The sequence below is a fragment of the Arachis ipaensis genome, chromosome B01 (genome assembly GCF_000816755.2).
Source record: "Arachis ipaensis cultivar K30076 chromosome B01, Araip1.1, whole genome shotgun sequence".
Classification (NCBI taxonomy): Eukaryota; Viridiplantae; Streptophyta; class Magnoliopsida; order Fabales; family Fabaceae; genus Arachis; species Arachis ipaensis.
Genome location: NC_029785.2, coordinates 8,749,550 through 8,772,096, shown reverse-complemented (window position 1 = coordinate 8,772,096; position 22,547 = coordinate 8,749,550). Strand labels below are relative to the sequence as shown.

At 34.5% G+C, this 22,547-nt stretch overlaps 2 protein-coding genes and 1 long non-coding RNA gene across 4 annotated transcripts; 2 read left to right on the top strand and 1 right to left on the bottom strand.

Annotated features, from left to right (window-relative positions):
* LOC107645758 (pentatricopeptide repeat-containing protein At1g63330-like) lies at positions 3,620–7,651 on the top strand. Of its 2 annotated transcripts, none has more exons than XM_021117129.1 (2): positions 3,620–5,860; positions 7,414–7,651. In XM_021117129.1, exon 1 carries the CDS (start codon positions 4,832–4,834, stop codon positions 5,852–5,854), a length of 1,023 nt encoding a protein of 340 aa, XP_020972788.1. In that variant the 5' UTR covers positions 3,620–4,831; the 3' UTR covers positions 5,855–5,860; positions 7,414–7,651. The 2 variants fall into 2 exon arrangements, with proteins under 2 accessions (XP_020972788.1, XP_020972787.1); XM_021117128.1 differs by having other exon boundaries at positions 7,401–7,651.
* LOC107620078 (protein Rf1, mitochondrial-like) lies at positions 12,159–21,552 on the top strand. Its single transcript, XM_021107909.1, has 2 exons — positions 12,159–13,929; positions 19,448–21,552. The coding sequence occupies exons 1-2, from the start codon at positions 12,193–12,195 to the stop codon at positions 21,218–21,220; spliced, it is 3,510 nt and encodes a 1,169-aa protein (XP_020963568.1). The 5' UTR covers positions 12,159–12,192; the 3' UTR covers positions 21,221–21,552.
* LOC110269349 lies at positions 16,107–16,887 on the bottom strand. The gene is made up of 3 exons (XR_002358289.1): positions 16,801–16,887; positions 16,578–16,682; positions 16,107–16,316 (listed from the first exon to the last, which is right to left on the bottom strand). It is a non-coding gene; the product is annotated as an uncharacterized LOC110269349 (long non-coding RNA).

The following is a 22,547-nucleotide window of genomic DNA, read 5'->3' as shown; positions in this document are numbered from 1 at the left end:
CCTAGCATGGTTCTTTGCTTTGGTGTCAATTATCAAGTCTCAACCAACCTTTGATTCTATGATGGTGATTGTTTTTAAAGTAATGCTATATATACATTAAAATTAGTCATTAGAGTCAGTTATTAGTATAACATATATGTTAATATATAAATACATATTAAAATTAAATTAAATCGCATATGTATTTATACACAACTATATTGATGGCTAATTTTAGAGACCTGTTTTAGTATACAAAGTATTTTTGGTCGTTTCCACCATTCAATTTGGGCTCATTTTTTTTTATATTGAAAACCTGTGTGTGTTATGCTTTGTTATGGACACTAGGGGTGCAATACAGGTATGTGGGACAGCTTTACGTCAATCTTAGAAGAGAGAAATCGGACCGTCCGATTTCTTTGATATGAATTTTTGGTGTTACAAATCGGACGGTCCGAATTGTAGGGAGGGAAAATTTCGAATTTTGGATACTGAAATCGGACCGTCCGATTTCAGAGAATTTAAAAAAAAATTTTTATCTTGCAAAATGCAAATCGGACCGTCCGAATTTAGTATAATATGAATATTTCAACGGTCCAAATACAAATCGGGGGGTACGATTACTTTTGTTTGTAAGTGTATATATATATCTGTGTGCCATCCGAGTTTCCAAATCTCTTCTTTTCTTTCGAGTTGTTCTTCTTCTTCCTGGAGCTGTTCTAGCTCTTTCTTTAGTCTTTAGGTTCCATTGTTTCAGTTGAGTGTAAAAAAATTGAGAGTGAAAAATTTATAGTAATGTGAGTGAGAGATATGGATGATAGAGTCCTCTTAAAAGTATATTATTTTGGTCAGATTTTGTTAGAAACATCTGAAGGAGTGAAATTTGTCTGTGAAAATCCATTAGATATTGTTATTCCGTTCATAATCTCATTCGAGGAACTAAAATGTGTGATTTGTGAGAAGATAGATCTTGCGGTGGCAAGAAAAATATCATGCATTTTATACAGGTATCCTATACCGGTATTTGGCGGATTCGTTCAATTTCAAACCAGATATATAACTGATGAAGCGAGCATGCAAGAGATGTTTTCAGTGTATATGGAAAGTCGCGCTCAGATGCCGTTCATTGAGTTGTATATTGAGTTTGAGCAATCTGAGGCCGATCGAAATATCGAACGAGAAGATTACAATAGTGATAGTGAAGAAGAGTTTGAAAGCAATTACGAAGTTGTTGGTCAAGAGGGAGATGAAGTTCAAGGTGACGGCACTTGGGAGGCAAATGTGACGGACGTGGCAAATGCGTTGGCGAACGACCATCCTTTTGAGGAAGCATCTTTCATGCGAGCGTTGGATTTGGAAGCCATGCATGCTTCAGAGTTTCCTGAATATATGAATGCAGGTACGTGATGTAAAATTGAGATAATTACTTGATGTAAAATTTATTTATGTTAGTATAACTGTAGTGAGTAACGATTCTTTATGTTAATATTAAACCATAGATTAACATGGTAGATATCGATTTGACATATGAAGATTTATTTATGTTAGATGAAATTTTTGGTATGATTGTGTTACAAGTTATATATAGATTTGACTTTTAATTTCAGTCGTGAAATATTTGGTTTAAATATTTTAAGGTACAACTATTTTTGTGGCAGAAATTTCTATTGTCGCAGATGGTGAATTTGCTGTTGGAATGGAATTCAGTTCCAGGGAAGCTGTTATTATGGCGATGAAAGATTATACTATTCGAAGAGGTGTAGACTACAGAGTGTATGAGTCGGAGCCGCTAACCTTTTACGCCAAGTGTACGCAGTATGGATCAGGTTGTGATTGGCTTATCAGGGTTAGCATGATCAGCAGAAAGTACTGTTGGGTTATAAGGAGGTATAATGGTAGTCACACTTGTACTAGAGCAACGATATCACAGAATCACTCGAAGCTGGATTCGAACACTATTGCAGAAGTGATAAAGCCGTTGGTTGAGGCTGATCCCTCGATAAAGGTGAAATCAGTTATTGTGGAAGTGCAGTCAAAGTTCAATTACACCATTAGCTATCGGAAAGCATGGTTGGCTAAGCAAAAGGTAGTGAAAATATTTTTGGAGGTTGGGAAGCATCGTACGAAGCTTTGCCCATATGGTTTGAGGCAATGTGTCATAAGGAGCCATCAGCATTCGTCCACTTTGAGACTATGCCTGCATATCAAGGTGATGACTTGGTTACTGATATCCGGGTGTTGTCTCGAGTCTTCTGGAGTTACTATCCATGTATTAGAGCATTCCGACATTGTAAACCCGTTGTCCAGGTAGATGGGACCCACTTGTACGGAAAGTATAAGGGTTGTCTATTGGTTGCGGTTTCACAGGATGGTAACAACAATATTGTCCGAATTGCATTTGCTATTGTGGAGGAAGAGACTTCTGATGCATGACACTTCTTTCTTAGCAACCTGCGACAACATGTGGTTACTCGAGATGGTGTGGGACAGATCTCTAACCGACACGAATCCATTAATGCAGCTGTGACCCACAGTAACGGAGCTTGGTCGCCTCCTAGAGCCTTCCACATGTTTTGCATCAGGCATATAGAGTTGAATTTTTTAAGAAAGTTTAAGGCACCTTACCTGCAGAAACTTGTGGTCAATATAGGTAACACCTAGTAATTCGAAGTGCATAGTTAACAGAGTTATCTTCATGCAGTTATTCTCATATATGTTTCTTCCTCTGTTTTTTCTTATTGCACAGGATATTCGAGGACAGTCCGCGAGTACGAGTTGCGTTTCCAGCGTTTACGGGAACGTGGTGAGGCTTATACTAACTGGTTAAGCCGTATCCCCCGCGAACAGTATGCATTGGCGTTTGACGGTGGTTACAGATGGGGACACATGACCACGAATCTAGTGGAATGCATTAACTCAGTTTTGAAAGGTGCACGAAATCTCTCTATCACTGCACTTGTCAAAGTGACTAATAGTAATAGCTAATTAAATTTTTATACTTAGTAAGTAACATGCATGCACATATATAGTAACAACTAATAGTAGTAGCTAATTAAATTTTTATACTTATGCTAATTCAACACTTTACATGAAAATTATTAATAATTATTAATAATTCTAACTTTTTAATCTAACTCCAACATACTGTTACGTAAATATTTGACTAAATTTCTTATTATATAATTATTTATTTACATATTCATCGTTGAACGAATAATAATAATTCTTAGATCACCAACATTTATAATTACTAACTAACTATTAATAACAACTAATAATTAAATAAATCTAATTCTTATTCAATTAATAATATTTCACCTATTATTAAATCCTCAACTACAACAATATATTTACATTAAATCAATTTAAATATCCAACAATAAATAACAAAATGAAATTACCGTAACAAAATATATCAATAACATATATCATATATTACACAAAATCTAATTCTTAACCATAATTCTCAAGATTATTAGAAGAAATAATTAGACTAGCGGTAAACACATAATCTATAAAATTATTACACCAAGATCTAAACATATATTTTCTACTAACCAATTATATTAATGCAATTCAAACATTCTTATTCATTACAACTAATTAAATCTAAATATATAAATTTTTAACTAATCCTTAAATATACATTTCTAAACTTCTAAAAATAGTAATAATAAATCTGTAATAATAACATAAATTTTGAAATAAAAAAAATAAAAATTTAACTTACATAATCAGAATGGCAGAGATAATTGACAATATGTAGTTCAGGACGATCAACATCTTTAACTTTTTTTTTTTTTGGCATTGTAATTTTTTTTTACAGTGCAAGAAGCAAAAATTTTTGCTAGTAAAAATGAAGAAGCAGAGAAAAAATGGTGAAACTTGAGATGCAGGAAGGAAAAATAACTTCTGAAAGAGAGTGGGGCTTCAAGGGGGAGATAGTCACGCATGGAGGGGGCACCGCTGCTGGAGAGACTGCATGCTCGACACCTGGCCTGCAAGCAACAAATCGAACGGTCCGATTTGCTCTCCTCTAATTGGACCGTCCAATTACTCACCCCAAATTCAAACCGTCCGATTTTAGTTACGCTGACACCACACTCCAATATTGCACCCATGTACCCCATAATAATGTCTCACACCATTCCTAGCTCCATAACAAAAATAAAAAGCGTTCAATTTGCTCTTTTCTCTTCCAGCCGCTTCTTCTCATTTGATCCGATTTTATTTTACACAAACATATTGCGTCCAGCATCATTCTCCAGGTTCAGCTTCTGTCTTCATATCCCCTCTTTTCTTGTGCCCTATGTTTTCCCTTTTCGCTTTCCTTCCTGTTCATGTTCAATGTCAAGCCTTCACTCTCATTCTCAGCTCACATCCCTTCGCCATGTTGATGAAGCTGTTGATTCCTTCACTCGCATGCTCTCTATGCGTCGCCCTCCATCCATCATCCAATTTAACCAGATTTTGGGGTCTCTTGCCAAGACGCACCATTTCCCCACCGCCATTTCCCTTTTTCAGCAATTGCAAACCAGGGGAATTGCGCCGAGCATAGTTACGATGAATATTTTAATCGATTGTTGCTGCGGCATGGGTCGAATCACTCTCGCTTTCTCTGTATTGGCCAAGATTTTCAGGATGGGTTTTCAGCCAAATACCATAACATTGAATACACTTATTAAAGGTCTATGTCTCTGTGGTAATGTTGAAAAAGCACTGCACTTTCATGACACAGTGCTGGCTCATGGATTTCAGTTTAATCAAGTAACTTATGGCATCTTGATTAATGGACTCTGTAAGACTGGACACACATCTGCTGCCATTCAGGTGTTGAGAAAGATCCCACGGTATGTACAGCGCAATTATTGATAGCTTGTGCAAGGTTAAGCTTTTTAGTGATGCTTTTCATTTATACTCTGAAATGCTTGCTAAGGGAATCTCTCCCGATGTTATCACTTATAACACTCTAATTTATGGATTGTACCTTGCCGGCCAACTTAAGGAAGCCATTGATTTACTAAATCATATGATGCTGAAAAACATTACTCCAATTGATGGACTATGTAAGGAGGGAAATATCAAAGATGCTAAAAGTGTGTTGGCTGTGATGACAAAAGATGCTGTGGAACCAACTGTGGTTACTTATAATTGTTTAATGGATGGGTATTGCTTGGTTAACGAATTAAACAAGGCAAAATGTATATTTGACACAATGGCCCAGATAGGAATGGCTCCTGATATACAAAGTTACAATATTATTATTAATGGCTTGTGCAAAAGTAAATTGATGGATGATGCCTTGAATCTCTTTGAAGAGATGCGTAGTAAGAACTTGGTTCCTGACACGGTAACTTACAATACTCTAATTGATGGCTTGGGAAAATCAAGGAGAATCTCTTGTGCTTCAAAGCTTCTTGTTGAGATGCATAATAAAGGTCAACTTGCTGATATAATCACTTACAATTCCTTGTTGGATGGGATGTTCAATATCAAACAACTTGACAAGGCACTTGTGTTATTTAATCAAATGAAAGAGAGTGGCATTAATCCAGATATATGGACGTATAATATACTTATTGATGGCCTATGCAAAGGTGGAAGGCTTACAGATGCGAAAGTGATTTTTCAAGATCTTTCCATTAAAAACCATCGTCCAAATGTGAGGACATACAATATTATTATCAATGGGCTCTGCAAAGAGGGCTTATTGGAAGAAGCATTGGCCCTGCGGTCGGAAATGGCAGACAATGGTTGCTTACCAGATGCTGTGACTTTTGAAATCGTTATTCGTGCTTTGTTTGAAAAAGGTGAGAATGACATGGCGGAGAAACTTCTTCGGGAAATGATTGCTAGAGGCTTATTGAACGGATGAATGAAGGTAAGATACATCAACTCAAATTGAAATCACCTCTCTATTGTTGCAGAATATGTATCATAGTTCTGTAAATTCTGTATCTGTTGAGTCAGAGGACATTGGCAATGGCATAACATCAATACCACTGATCACTGATGTCTTGACTATCTCATTTTTATTCAATTAATTTTGAACTTTCAATTTTTGTAATTGCTTTCATCCTTTTTAATTCCACTATGCTTTATTGATTCTTTAGAGGATATTCCTAGTTGTAGTAGCTTACAGGTTTAGTGTTTAAGATCTCTTTATAGTAATTAATAGTTCTTTACTGTTGTCCTATGAGATCATATATCTACAAACTAAGAAAAACAAAAAAGAGTGCTATAAAGATTTGCAAATCCATTGCATTCTGTATAAGGAAAATTACATTATTATGAAAATTGTGGTTCTAAAATATGAGTTTTTTAATAATTCGGTTATGGTTTTCCAACTTCAAATTTTATTGTTAGTTTGCTTGTTGATCAATGACTTCTCTATGGAGATTGGCAATATTTGCTTTACACTGGATTTTGACCTGCTTAAATGAGTGTGTGGTTTGGCTACCTAAGTATTTCAAAGCAGATATTTTTCTGCATCAATACTTCTCTTGCATTGATTTTATTTTGTAGTTTTGTACATCTAAATTTGTGTCAGAAGAACTTAGTTCCTAATACAACACTCTTATTGATGACTTGGGCAAATCAAAGAGAATCTCTCGTGCTTTGGAGCTTTTTATTGAGATGCATGATAAAGGTCAACCTTCTTCTATATTCACTTACAATTTCTTGATAGATGCTTTGTGCAAAAACCCACAACTTGACAAAGCACTTGTTTTATTCAGTAAAATGGAAGAGATTGGCATTAACCAAATATACACTCATACAACATACTTCCCGTTAGAGGCTATCATCTAAACGTCCAGACATACAATATTATGGTTAATAGTCTTTCTAGAGAGGGTCTGTTTGAAGATGCATTGGCCCTGTTGTCAAAAATGGAACATGATGATTGCATTCCTGATGCTGTGACTTTTGAAACCATTATTTGAGCTTTGTTTGAAAAAGATGAGAATGATACGGTAGAAAAACTCCTTCGTGAAATAATTGCTAGAGGCTTATTGAATAGATAAAAGAAGTTCAAATACATCTCAAATTAAAATTACATTTCTATTGTTGTTGAATATGTAGAATAGTTATATAAATTCTCTATATGCTGGGGCAGAGGACTTTGGCAATGCCATGACCCCACTATCACTAATGTTTTGACTATCTCAATTTTATTCAATTAAGTTTGCACTTTTGATTTTCACAATTATTAAAAATTTTGTGCTAAAGCGTGTGAAGAAAAGATAGAGGACATGGAGAAGAAGAAGAAAATGAAAGAGTCCATGATTCTTGTTACTATTGTATTTTTGTGGCAATAATTAATGATAGGAGTCGAAGCTGCAATTAATTTTGATGGCTACCAAATAGCCCAAGAGAGTTTTAATTTGGATTTATTTTGTTGAATGCTTCTGTTGACTCAGTTGATTCTTATAGTGGATTTTGGTATGCTGGAGAAAGAGAACTTACTTGGAGCAACTCCGGTCCCCGGGATGTTTCTTGGGTCTTTGCTCAGAGCAACGCAGACACTTCGATTTACTAGCAAAATTCATGAATGCGCACCTATATAAACAAGAAAATTCTTGAAACTATTGCTTGCACGTCCACATCCAGGAATTGGTTCTAGTATGTTAGTGCTATGAATCCAGCTTTTGCTGATACTCAAGCCAAAGCTCCTTTTTCTTTTTTTGCTATGTAGTTATATATTGAATTTATTTGCCTAACTATTATTAAATTTATTTGTTGTTATTGTTCTAAATACTTCAATTTTTGATAATAATTGTTCAGTTCTTGCTAATAATTCTTTTGCTATTTTTCGTTTGAAATTATTANGTTATATATTGAATTTATTTGCCTAGCTGATATTCATCTTGATTACTTCAATTTTTTGCTAATAATTGTTTAATTTTTGTAGTAATTACTGTTATGGTTCTTATTGATTTGTTACTAATTATTGCTATTACAGTCATTGTTCTTGTTGATTTGTTAAATTTTTTGATAATAATTATTCAGTTTTTGCTAATAATTCTTTTGCTAATTTTTTGTTAGGTGTTATTAAATTTTTTGTTATTTAATTATATATTAAATTTATTTGCCTAGCAATTATTAAATTTATTTGCTATTATTGTTCTTCATTACTTCAATTTTTTTATAATAATTGTTCAGTTTTTGTTAATAATTTTTTTGCTAATTAGATCGGATCCGGCACTAAAAAGTGCGGATATCATATCTGATCCGATCTGATGGAAATTGTGCGGATCGGATCGAATTTTTTGCCATATCCGATCCGATCCGATCCGCGGACACCCTAAATCCGCCGGTAATTATTAATTTAATTATTAATAATAAAAAATATATAATACCGTCAGATTTATCGAGAAAAAAATTTGACGGTAACAAGCTCTAAAATTTCACAATTAAAATTTTATATCCGCCGATAATTAGCGGCAGACAAAAAATCTGCCAGTAAACAATTACTGGCGAGGTTTATCCTGGCATATTTTTTTGATAATTTCAACGGTAAATCCTACAGTTTAGTATTTTTCTTGTAGTGTCTCATGCTTGTGAATTGATCATTTTCACATTGGTCATGACATCATTGAACTCTTGATCAGTGGTTGCTTTGGCACATTGCCAAAATGATCTCTTTAGTTTTTTATCCTTCCATCTCTTGTTCAAGTTTCTCCACACGTGCATACAATAAAATCTGTGCTTAACACCTGGCATGACATTCTGTAATGTTCGTATTAGTCCTTGCATTAAAGAGTAGATTAAATAATTAAAAGATATTCATGCAATGACATAAAGAAATTAACATGACAAATAAGAATACCTTTTGCTGGTTAGACATAAAAATCCATTTATTCTCATTATAGTTTCCTATGTTGATATGTAATTCCTCAAGAAAGAATTTTCAATTTTTCCTTGTCTCTCTGCATTCACAATCTCATATGCAATTGGAAATAGTTGGTTGTTCGCATCTTGAGCAACTACTGTTAGCATTGTCCTTCAAAGTAACCTTTTAGAAAAGTCTCATCCAATGTTATAAAGGATTTACATCTTACCCTAAATCCATACATACGAGCAATCAAACAAACATACAAATTCCTGAACTTTGGTAACCCATCCGGCTTTTTGGTGTTTCCATGTTTGCTTTTGACTCAGGATTAGCCTTCATTATCTCATGCAAATAGTCTCTCAACCGTAAGTATTGATCCTTCTCTGTGCCTTCAATGATCTATTTTTTCTTTTCCATAGCCCTATACATCATCTTCTGACTTACAGAAATGTCATACTCAACCTTAAACCATTCTTGTGCCTCTCTTTGTAATATGTTGGGATGGATTCTGAGTGTTGATAGCAGCTCTTCAGAAATCCAAACACATGTGAATGACTTGCTCTTGTTGCTTCTCGGACAAGTAGGAAAAACAACCATTTGTACCCATGAACTTTACAAACGCTGACAAAAGTACCCATTAAAGAAGGAAACTAACGTTGTACCCATCAAAGATGAATTCCGTACGACAAAAGTAGCCAAATCCTAAATTTATGTTGACCTTTTAATAAAATTTCAGAATTACCCTCACCATTATCTTCAACTCCTCATCTCTTCTTTCCCAAATCTCAAACACCTCCATTGTCTAAAAACCCTAATCTCAATACCTAAACCCCAAATTATCATTTTCCTAACCCTAATCTCAATATCCCTTTCAACAAATTTCAACCCTCTTAAGAATACCTTATCTTAAGAATGTATAAAAAAAAGTAATGGATAAAATGAAGTAGAAATATTAGTAATAAGTATAATATAAAATTCAATTTTCATCACTCAAGTATTTATTATGACCAACATAACGAAAGAACTTGCATATGACATATGGTAACAAGAATCATTGATAGAATAATAACTAAAATTGTTTACAAAAACTGAGTTCTATATAGTTCTTCAAACAAGAGAACTAATTTGGCCGACAAAAACTCAAAAACAAGTATATTGAAGAAATGAATTTTTCTTATGGTAACAAGAACCATCAGAAAGAAATCCTCAAAGGCTGCTTGCTCTAGCATAAACAGATATTCCACCTCCCTTGGATATGATCTTTGCCATTGCAACCGATGCCAAGTGACGCACAGGCCGTCGAGCACCAAAAGTGAGCAGGGAATACAATGCATCCTCACATCGTCTTTGCCACAACAAAATATTTTCCTAGAAGATATGATAAATTGTAACATCAGAAAACACACTAAGATTTTTAATGAAAACCCAAATCAACAACAACAAATAATATCAAATGAATAGCACCAAACCTTAATTAAAAGCTTATTCTCAAAAAGTATGTTTTTCATTCCAATTTTAAGAATGGCTGGTCCATTGAATGGACAGAAAATCCACATTGCAATATTTGTGAAAGTTCCACTAAGTGCCGGCTTCACATGAACATAAAGCCTTGCACTTTGCAAGTCTTCACGTTTGAGAAAGTCCTTTCTAGGAACAAAATTTCTGTACAAAACCCTTGGTCCATTCAATCAGCAACAACTTAGTTTCAGCTTGTATATACAAAATGATTTGGATGCACACAGCTAACGATGTTCACAGCAAAACTAAATCATATGTCAATTCCCCAATTAACAAAATTCTTGTACATAAATATTTATATTGTAAATCCTAAACCATTATATAAAAAAAAATCAAAAATCAATTCAAGAAATAAGTTTTCAACCAATGCCATATTTTAGAAAAATTGACATATGCATAAACATGTTACATCAAATTTTAAAAACTGAAGATCAAATCATGTCCTTTTAAATCTTTTTTTTTTCTTTTCGATAATGTCAGCACAAAACATATCTCTATAAGAATAAGTATCATCTAAAATTAGCTAGGCAGATAGTAATATTTCATTAGTAATACCATATGATGAATCACATGTAAGCAAATATGGTAAAAGCAATATGCTGATCGTGTAGGAAATAGAACCAAATAAACATTCCAGTTCCAAAGTTTTGATCGAATTGACTTGAAGCACCTTAAGAATGAATCCTACACAGCATAAAACTCAATATGTGAGCAGATGACCAGAATCTATCCAAGGCGCCAAATAGGGGATGGCATATATTGCAATATCAATATGAAATGACATTATGTCTAATTGCTTTCAGTTTCTATTAGACCTTAAATATAAAACTTCTGATTTATAGCAAAACCCTAAATCATCCATGAGAATTGAACAAAAAAATCAAGAGGCATTGAAGCCTGCAGAAGCAGGACACCATTTATTGTTGAAAAAAGCAAGATTTGCTGCTTGACAGTAAAAATTCCCCTCTTTTAACAAAATTCCTGTATGTAAATATCATATTGTAAACCCTAAATAAACCATTATATCAAAACAATTTAGAAATCAATACAACAATTAGATAATTAACCAATGCCATACTTTTAAAAAATAAAATTAGCATAAACATCAAGTGTTAAAACTGAAAAAGAGGCTTTTTTTTGTCACCTGTTTGCAGACAGTTCGAGTACAGGAAGATGGAGCAGAGACACAACGTGGGGATGAGAGGCCAGGCACTACGAGGCTCGGCACGGTGCGGCGCGGCGACGTCAGGCGAGGGGCTTCATCGCGAGGGACGGCTACGGCTTGGACGGACAAACAGCGGAGAAGACCTCCGAACAGAACAAAGCAGAGCAGACCAGCGCAGAGGGAAGGAGGCGACAGACAGCACACCACCAAGCGTTCGTTGCAGATGACGCTAGAGACGGACGCAGACGATGGACTGATGCACGAGACGAGAGAACTTAGGGTTTTTTTTATTTTGGGATGAAATGCAAGGGGTGCTTTTGGTGTTTTAGAAAAATACATGTTTGTTCAATTAGCCACTCCAACCAAATGATAAAAATATTCGGTTTTTACTAAGATTATATTCCGTTATCTTAAACGTTATACTGACGGCAAGGACTTAATTAAAAAAAAATTTAATGTGTAGAGACCCAATTGAAAAGAAAAAATGTATAAGGACTTAATTGAAAATTTGGTGAAACTATAGGAACCTGCAGAATAATTAAACATTTTTTCAATCTATTAAAAATAATATTCATATTTTAATTTTTAATAATAAAAAATTGCAAATCAGAGCATTTAACTAACAGACCCTAGCATGATTCTTTGCTTTCGTGTTAACTACTTAACTATCAAGTCTCAACCAACCTTTGTTTCCATGACACTGATTGTTTCCACAATTCAATTCGCTCTTTTCTCTTTCAACCGCTTCTTCTCATTTGATCGGATTTTATTTTACACAAACATGTTGCGTGCAGCATCATTCTCCAGGTTCAGCTTCTCTCTTCATATTGTGCCCTATGTTTTCCCTTTTCGCTGTTCAATGTCAAGCCTTCACTCTCACTCTGAGCTCACATCCCCACGCCATGTTGATGAAGCTGTTGATTCCTTCACTCGCATGCTCTCTATGCGTCGCCCTCCATCCATCATCCAATTCACCAAGATTTTGGGATCTCTTGCCAAGACCAACCATTTCCCCACCGCCATTTCCCTTTTTCAGCAATTGCAAGCCAGGGGAATCGCTCCCAACTTATTTACTTTGAATATCTTAATCAATTGTTGCTGCGGCATGGGTCGGATCACTCTCGCTGTCTCTGTATTCGCAAAGATTTTCAGGATGGGTTTTCAGCCAAATACAATAACAATGACTACACTCATTAAAGGTCTCTGTCTCCGTGGTAATGTTGAAAAAGCACTGCACTTTCATAACAGAGTGCTGGCTCATGGATTTCAGTTTAATCAAGTCACGTATGGGACCTTGATTAATGGACTCTGTAAGACCGGACACACATCTGCTGCTATTCAAGTGTTGAGAAAGATCCCACAGTATGGGATTGCTCCTGATGCCGTCATGTACAACGCAATTATTGATAGCTTGTGCAAGGTTACGCTTGTAAGTGATGCTTTTCATTTATACTCCGAAATGCTTGCTAAGGGAATCTCTCCCAATGTTATCACTTATAACACTCTAATTTATGGATTGTGCCTTGCCGGCCAACTTAAGGAAGCCATTGATTTACTAAATCATATGATGCTGAAAAACATTACTCCAAATGTTCGTACCTATAGTACTTTGATTGATGGACTATGTAAGGAGGGAAATATCAAAGATGCTAAAAGTGTGTTGGCTGTGATGACAAAAGATGCTGTGGAACCAACTGTGGTTACTTATAATTGTTTAATGGATGGGTATTGCTTGGTTAACGAATTAAACAAGGCAAAATGTATATTTGACACAATGGCCCGGATAGGAATGGCTCCAGATATACAAAGTTACAATATTATTATTAATGGGTTTTGCAAGATAAAGCTGGTCGATGAAGCATTGAGTCTCCTTGAAGAAATGCATCGCAAGAACCTGGTTCCAAACACAATAACTTACAATACCCTAATTGATGGCTTGTGCAAATCAAGGAGAATCTCTTGTGCTTCCAAGCTTCTTGTTGAGATGCATAATAAAGGTCAACCTGCTAATATAATCACTTACAATTCCTTGTTGGATGGGATGTTCAATATCAAACAACTTGACAAGGCACTTGTGTTATTTAATCAAATGAAAGAGAGTGGCATTAATCCAGATATATGGACGTATAATATACTTATTGATGGCCTATGCAAAGGTGGAAGACTTACAGATGCGAAAGTGATTTTTCAAGATCTTCCCATTAAAAACCATCGTCCAAATGTGAGGACATACAATATTATTATCAATGGGCTCTGCAAAGAGGGCTTATTGGAAGAAGCATTGGCCTTGCTGTCGGAAATGGAGGACAATGGTTGCTTACCAGATGCTGTGACTTTTGAAATCGTTATTTGTGCTTTGTTTGAGAAAGGTGAGAATGACATGGCGGAGAAATTTCTTCGGGAAATGATTGCTAGAGGCTTATTGAACGGATGAATGAAGGTAAGATGCATCAACTCAAATTGAAATCACCTCTCTATTGTTGCAAAATATGTATCATAGTTCTGTAAATTCTGTATCTGTTGGATCAGAGAACTTTGGCAATGCCATAACATCAATACCACTGATGTCTTGACTATCTCATTTTTATTCAATTAACTTTGAACTTTCAATTTTTGTAATTGCTATCATCTTTTTTAATTCCACTATGCTTTAGAGGATATTCCTAGTTGTAGTAGCTTACAGGTTTAGTGTTTAAGATCTCTTTATAGTAATTAATAGTTCTTTACTGTTATCCTATGAGATCATATATCTTAACTATTATCATGCTACAAACTAAGAAAAACAAAAAAGAGTGCTATAAACATTTGCAAATCCATTGCATTCTGTATAAGGAAAATTACATTATTATGAAAAACGTGGTTCTAAAATATGAGTTTGTTAATAATTCGGTTTATGGTTTCCCAAACTTCAAATTTTATTGTTAGTTTGCTTGTTGAAGAATGACTTCTCTATGGAGATTGGCAATATTTGCCTTACACTGGATTTTGACCTGCTTAAATGAGTGTGTGGTTTGGCCACCAAAGTATTTCAAAGCAGATGTTTTTCTGCATCAATATTACTCTTGCCTTGATTTTAGTTTGTAGTTTTGTACATCTAAACTTGTGTCGCAAGAACTAAGTTCCTAACACGGTAAATTACAGCACTCTTATTGATGGCTTGGCAAATCAAAGAGAATCTCTCGTGCTTTGGAGCTTTTTATTGAGTGCATGATAAAGGTCAACCTTCTTCTATATTCATTTACAATTTCTTGATAGATGCCTTGTGCAAAAACCGACAACTTGACATGGCACTTGTGTTATTCAGGAAAAGCTCACTATTGTTTTGACTTTGTAGAATAGATAAAAGGTCAAATAAATCTCAAATTAAAATTACATTTCTATTGTTGTTGAATATGTAGAATAGTTATATAAATTCTCTATATGCTGGGGCAGAGGACTTTGGCAATGCCATGACCTCACTATCACTAATGTTTTGACTATCTCAATTTTATTCAATTAAGTTTGCACTTTTGATTTTTACAATTGTTAATAATTTTGTTATGGTTTCCCTGCTATTCCTAAACTGTGCAACTTGTTTTTCTTTATCTTTGTAGGTGGAGTATCTAACTAATTCCCATGACTGTTGACATTTATCATTAGCAACCGTGAACTGTTGTTTATCTGACCGAATCCTCCAAGAACTGTAGTAAAACGAATTTAAGTGGGGATTAAGGATGTATTCATAAGCTATACGGTTTTCTATTTCACCTTAAAATCAAATCCAACTTCTAAAATGTGTGTCGCCTCTTTTGATTTCCCTTTTTATCTTTATTTCCTTTTCAGATTACAGCCTAAGTAGAGTCGATTTAAGTTATCCATCTAAAGTTTAAACTTCCCAATTTTTCTCGTTATCTATTAGAAGTTCCACACATCAAGATTTTGTCTTTTTTATGCTAAAGCGTGTGATGATACTTGATGTCAAAACTCAAAAGATATTGCGTGTGAAGAAAAGATAGAGGACATGGAGAAGAAGAAGAAAATAAAAGAGGCCATGATTCTTGTTACTATTGTATTTTTGTGGCAATAATTAATGATAGGAGTAGAAGCTGCAATTACTTTTGATGGCTACCAAATAGCCAAAGAGAGTTTTAATTTGGATTTACTTTGTTGAATGCTTCTGTTGACTCAGTTGATTCTTATAGTGGATTTTGGTTGTATGGTTTTTTATTATTATTATTTTCAAGATAAATATTCCTCTATATTAGTTAGAGTTTAAGGGTTTGACTAATGTTCTCCTTTTTATTTTCTATATTCCTCAATTATCATATTGAGAATATAGCAAGACTAAAACATAACGTGAGAAATAAAAATACTACTCTTTTACTTGATCTCACAATTGCTCGAATTGATACTTCAATGGACATATGAATTTTCGTCTTGGTATATTTATTCCTTATTAACTTGGAACATTCACATTTCACGAGATTCAATCCAACTCCATGTATATGTTTTTCATAGAATATTAATGATGGTACATTGCACATCGGTAAATTTGCTTCTAGATCAGTACATGATCATATTAAACATCTTCAAATACATTCAAATAACTATCTCTGATTATGTTGCAGATGTGTATCTTTCTAATGAAATGACAAGAAAATAAACTGGAAAGAAAACCCACATTTGACTCCACCATGCAAATGTCGGCCTATGGCATCTCTTCATCAATATGATCTTTTCCAAACATGCTCCTCATGCTCACTGGTTGGTTGCTCTTTAGGTCGTTCAATGTTGCACTTCAGACAATCCTTATTTCTTGCATAATTGTAGAAATTACACCTAAGCAAGTAATATGAAACGACAAACTTTAGCATGCTAGGAAAAGAGAAGAGACAACAGGATCAGGTGGACTTGTATGCTCCTTAAACACATTTAATATGTAATTCAAAAACATCTATAGCCACTTATTTTCATTTATGCTGTTTCAAAATTATATAACACAGAATGAGTAGCCATGAGTGTTCCTGGAGCACACATTAAATATGCTGTAAGAGTGCATACTAGAAAGGAAAGGAGAAGAAGAAGAAACAATAAACTCACTTAGGACAACTCCAATCCCCGGGATTTTGATATTTGTTAGAATTAGGACTTGGCTCTTGACAATGCAAGCACTTCACTTTACTAGCAAAATTCATGAAACCACAGCTACATACAATAGAAATCCCATTAACAATATTTTAAACTAAGCTTTGAAAGTCAATATGAATTTCCACTTAATGCACAAACCAAAATATAAAAAACAAGAAACTCGGGGGTCAGATACTTGGAGCAACTCCAGTCCCCGGGATGTTTCTTGGGTCTTTGCTCAGAGCAACGCAGACACTTCGATTTACTAGCAAAATTCATGAATGCGCACCTATTAAATCCGCCGATAACTATTAATTTAATTATTAATAATAAATAATATACTATCGTCGGATTTTTTGGAAAAAAAATCCGTCGGTAACAAGTTCCAGAATTTCACAATTAAAATTTTATATCCACTAGTAATTAGTAGCGGGAAAAAAATTCGTTGGTAAACAGTTACCAACAAGGTTTATTCCGCCAAATTTTTTTGATAATTTTGATAGTAAATCCTATGGTATTCAGCATTTTTCTTGTAGTGTTTCACGCTTGTGAATTGATCTTTTTTACATTAGTATTGAACTCTTATAAGTGGTTGCTTTGATACATTGCCAAAATAATCTCTTTAGTTTTTTATCCTTTCATCTCTTGTTCAAGTTTCTCCACATGTGCATACAACAAAATTTGTACTTAACACCTGGCATGACATCCTGTAATGCTGGTATTAGTCCCTGCATTAAAGAGTAAATTAAATAATTAAAAGATATTCATGTAATGACCTAAAGATATTAACATGACAAATAAGAATTCATAGTGTATATCACCTTTTGCTAGTCAAACATAAAAACCCATTTATTCTCATTATAGTCCCCTATGTCGATATGCAATTTCTCAAGAAAGAATTTTCAATTTTTTCTTGTCTCTCTGCATTCACAATCCCATATGCAATTGAGAACAGTTGGTTGTTTGCGTCTTGAGCAACTACTTTTAACAATTGTCATCCAAAATAACCTTTTAGAAAAATCTAATACAATGTTATAAAGGATCTACATCTTGCCCTAAATCCATTCTTGTGAGCAGTCAAACAAACATACAAGTTTCTGAACTTTGGTAACCCATCCGGCTTTGGGGTGTTTCCATGTTTGCTCTTAACTCAAGATTAGTTTTCATTGTCCCATGCAGATAGTCTCTCAACCGTAGATATTGATCATTCTCTGTGCTTTTAATGATATCTTTTGCCTTTTTTATAGTCCTATACATCATTTTCTGATCTACAAAAATGTCATACTCAACCTTAAACCACTCTTGTGTCTCTCTCTATAACATATTGGGATGGATTCTGACTGACTTGCTCTTGTTGCTTTTCAGACAAGTATATTCATCTACAAAGGTCTTAATTTAAAATAAAGGTGAATAATTGGTCCTGGCATAATAATACACCCAAGGACAATTGGAGTCGTAGCATATCATTCTATACCTCTTCTTCTCATTTCTAAGATAGAAGACCCGTTTTCCAACAAATAAACTTCATTATATCTAGGTAATCCAAGTCTAGAAATAATTGTTCAACAAAAAATAAATTGCATGTCTCAATATTCTCCCTATGAGGCCCAGTTATTAAACTCCCTTTGTATGTCATATTATCGCCCCCACCCCTTTGCAAAGAACCCATGTGATGATATACAAATGTAATTAGACGATTCATCTGAAAAATTGTAGAAGGAAGATAGAATGAATAAACCATAAACATAGCTATATGCCTTTGATAATGGCAAAAAAAAAAGGGTTTACATCTTCAATGACTATAGCAATATTGTAAGTGTAGAAAACAAACAACAAATATGATGAACTACCAAAACAATCAAATTCATCATAAGGTTGTCCACAGAGACAATGTACATAAAACCATAGAATGAAGCAAAACCTATCTCTTCGTAAGGTCATTCACAGCGAATAGTAGAGTCGCGATGATGCTCCTTGCAATCTCTTGCACTTAAAGCTCCAGATTTGAAAATATCTCTCACGTGTCACGTCCTTTCTTTCTCTTTCGCGCCAAGATCGACTTTCACAGTAATGTCTCTCACTCTCTAAGTGACCTTTCAGTTTAAGTCTTAGTGAAAAAATGAGAGACTTAGTCAGAGTAACTAATAATAAGGGTAGATAATTAGGACGAATTCAAATTGATTTAGAGATTTTTTAGGTAGGATTAGGATTTATTTAATTAAAAATTTCAGCTCAAAATAAATTTACATTATCATTAAATTACGGTGGTCACTTGAGCATTGTTCTCACCAGAAATGCGTTCTGGCGAGTTTAGGGGCACACTTGTCAAATTTTAAAATTATGCAAGGACCATTTTATCAATAACAAAAGTCAAGTACCATTTTGTTAACGCCAAAATTTTTCCGGTATCAATTTAGTATTTACCTCTTATACTTTATATACAAAACCTTAATCTATTTATATATCCATAAGCATATCATATTTTTTTAATTTAATGTCTCTTGAAAAAAAATGTATTTTACTTTTTTTATCTTTCTGATTACTCAAGAATTTAATTAAATTTCTGAATTTAAAATATAATTTGATTTTAACGTATTTTATAAAATTAGCTTCAAATTAAAATGAGCTAAGTACAATAGTCTAATAAAAAAAATTTTCCACTTTCTTAACATTCTTTTTTCATTGAGCATTAGTCAGACAACAAAAAATATAATTATGAATTTTTTTTTTAGATAATCAACTATGATGTGGGAATATAAAAAAATTATCTCCCACAAAAAATATAAATAATTGAGACCATTTAGCTAACACACCCTTCTTTGCTTTGGTGTTAACTGTTAACTATCAACTCTCAACCAACCTTTGTTTCGATGACGGTGATTGTTTCCACCGTTCAATTCGCTCTTTTGTCTTCCAACCCCTTCTTCTCATCTGATTGGATTTTATTTTACACAAACATGTTGCGTGCAGCATCATTCTCCAGGTTCAGCTTCTCTCTTCATATTGTGCCCTATGTTTTCCCTTTTCGCTGTTCAATGTCAAGCCTTCACTCTCATTCTCAGCTCACATCCCCACGCCATGTTGATGAAGCTGTTGATTCCTTCACTCGCATGCTCTCTATGCGTCGCCCTCCATCCATCATCCAATTCACCAAGATTTTGGGATCTCTTGCCAAGACCAACCATTTCCCCACCGCCATTTCCCTTTTTCAGCAATTGCAAGCCAGGGGAATCGCTCCCAACTTATTTACTTTGAATATCTTAATCAATTGTTGCTGCGGCATGGGTCGTATGAAGCTTGCTTTCTCTGTATTGGCCAAGATTTTCAGGATGGGTTTTCAACCTGATACGATAACATTGAATACACTTATTAAAGGTCTCTGTCTCTGTGGTAATGTTGAAAAAGCACTGCACTTTCATGACACAGTGCTGGCTCATGGATTTCAGTTTAATCAAGTAACTTATGGCATCTTGATTAATGGACTCTGTAAGACTGGACACACATCTGCTGCTATTCAGGTGTTGAGAAAGATCCCACGGTATGGGATTGTTCCTAATGTAGTCATGTACAGTGCAATTATTGATAGCTTGTGCAAGGTTACGCTTGTAAGTGATGCTTTTCATTTATACTCTGAAATGCTTGCTAAGGGAATCTCTCCCAATGTTATCACGTACAACACTCTAACTTATGGATTGTGCCTTGTGGGCCAACTTAAGGAAGCCATTGATTTACTAAATCATATGATGCTGAAAAACATTACTCCAAATGTTCGTACCTATAATACTTTGATTGATGGACTATGTAAGGAGGGAAATATCAAAGATGCTAAGAGTGTGTTGGCTGTGATGACAAAAGATGCTGTGGAACCAACTGTGGTTACTTATAATTGTTTAATGGATGGGTATTGCTTGGTTAACGAATTAAACAAGGCAAAATGTATATTCCACACAATGGCCCAGATAGAGATAGGTATGGCTCCTGATATCCGAAGTTACAATATTATTATTAATGGCTTGTGCAAAAGTAAATTGATGGATGATGCCTTGAATCTCTTTGAAGAGATGCGTCGCAAGAACTTGGTTCCTGACACGGTAACTTACAGTACTCTAATTGATGGCTTGAGAAAATCAAGGAGAATCTCTTGTGCTTCAAAGCTTCTTGTTGAGATGCATAATAAAGGTCAACCTGCTAATATAATCACTTACACTTCCTTGTTGGATGGGATGTTCAATGTCAAACAAGTTGACAAGGCATTTTCGTTATTTAATCAAATGAAAAAGAGTGGCATTGGTCCGAATATATTCACGTATAATATACTTATTCATGGCCTATGCAAAAATGGAAGACTTATAGAAGCAAAAGAGATTTTTCAAGATCTTTCCATTAAAAACTATCATCCAAATGTGAGGACATACACTATTATGATCAGTGGGCTCTGCAAAGAGGGCTTATTTGAAGAAGCATTGGCCCTGATGTCAAAAATGGAAGACAATGGTTGCTTACCAAATGCTGTGACTTTTGAAATCGTTATTCGTGCTTTCTTTGAAAAAGGTGAGAATGACATGGCGGAGAAACTTCTTCGGGAAATGATTGCTAGAGGCTTATTGAACGGATGAATGAAGGTAAGATACATCAACTCAAATTGAAACCACCTCTCTATTGTTGCAGAATATGTATCATAGTTCTGTAAATTCTGTATTTGTTGGGTCAGAGAACTTTGGCAATGCCATAACATCAATACCACTGATCAATATTATGATCAATAGTCTTTCTAGTTTCTAGAGAGGGTCTGTTGAAGATACATTGGCCCTGTTGTCAAAAATGGATCATGATGGTTGCATTCCTGATGCTGTGACTTTTTAAACCATTATTTGAGCTTTGTTTGAAAAAATCGTATGGATTAACAGGAACAATTGAACGTCATGCATTTTAAAAACATAAAGCTTGAAACCAAAAATCAAAAAATGAACTAACATGCATCCCCTTCTAATTGCAGGTGGGCTCTCAACCTTTTAACCGAATTTACAGCTTTTCGGAGAAGATTAGGACATCCTCCCTCCACGATTGCTGTACATTTTTTAGTCCTTTGTTTAGGATAAAATGGAAATGGCCCTTGCCAAGATTTCGTAATTAACAATATCCAAAAGGTGATCATGATTTGTGTTCTACCAAGTGATTGTAGTATGATATTCAGATTTTCCTCATTCATACTACACATCTTGGTAATCAGCATTTGTATATAAGAACATTGAAACTTTAACAAATGAGCTTTTTATATATTCCCTTCCCTCTTTTGAAATTTTGGCCTGATTGGTTTATTTGCATATAACCATACTCAAATGGTATGACTGTATGTATTCAAAATTAGATGTAAAAGTATACGGAACCAACTTTAAATTAACCAACATTAACTGACTTTAGGATTTAGGTTTATAATTTAGGATTTAGGGTTTAGAGGTAATTTAGGATACAGAATAAAGTTAGCTGAAAAAAGTTGGTTCCTGACAATATTCAAATAGAACTTTTTGCATGTATTTCTCTCCTTGTTATGTTGGTACTATTCCATTTTCCGCAGGAGCCAATTATGCGTTTCTCTCCTTGAATCATGATTTTGATCTAACCCTCATGCATTCAGAGGCCTTAATATGCCCCCTTTTTCTCAAAGACAGTTTTTCGTTTCGACCGACAATGGCTTGGAAAGGTTGCACAGAAATTCTACACTCTTTTTGGTACAAGAATCTTTAAGATAGGATTCCGTTGTCATGATTCATGAACTACCATTTTTGTATTACTACTTATTAAGTCTTGTAAACAGAATGTATAGTATAGTAGTACTCATTTCTTTATTGTGAAACAGATGTTAGGGATGGTCCTAGTTCATTAGTTTCTTCTCAATGCAAAACATTAGCAGAAAAAGCTTACTTCTGCATGTATTTGAAGAGA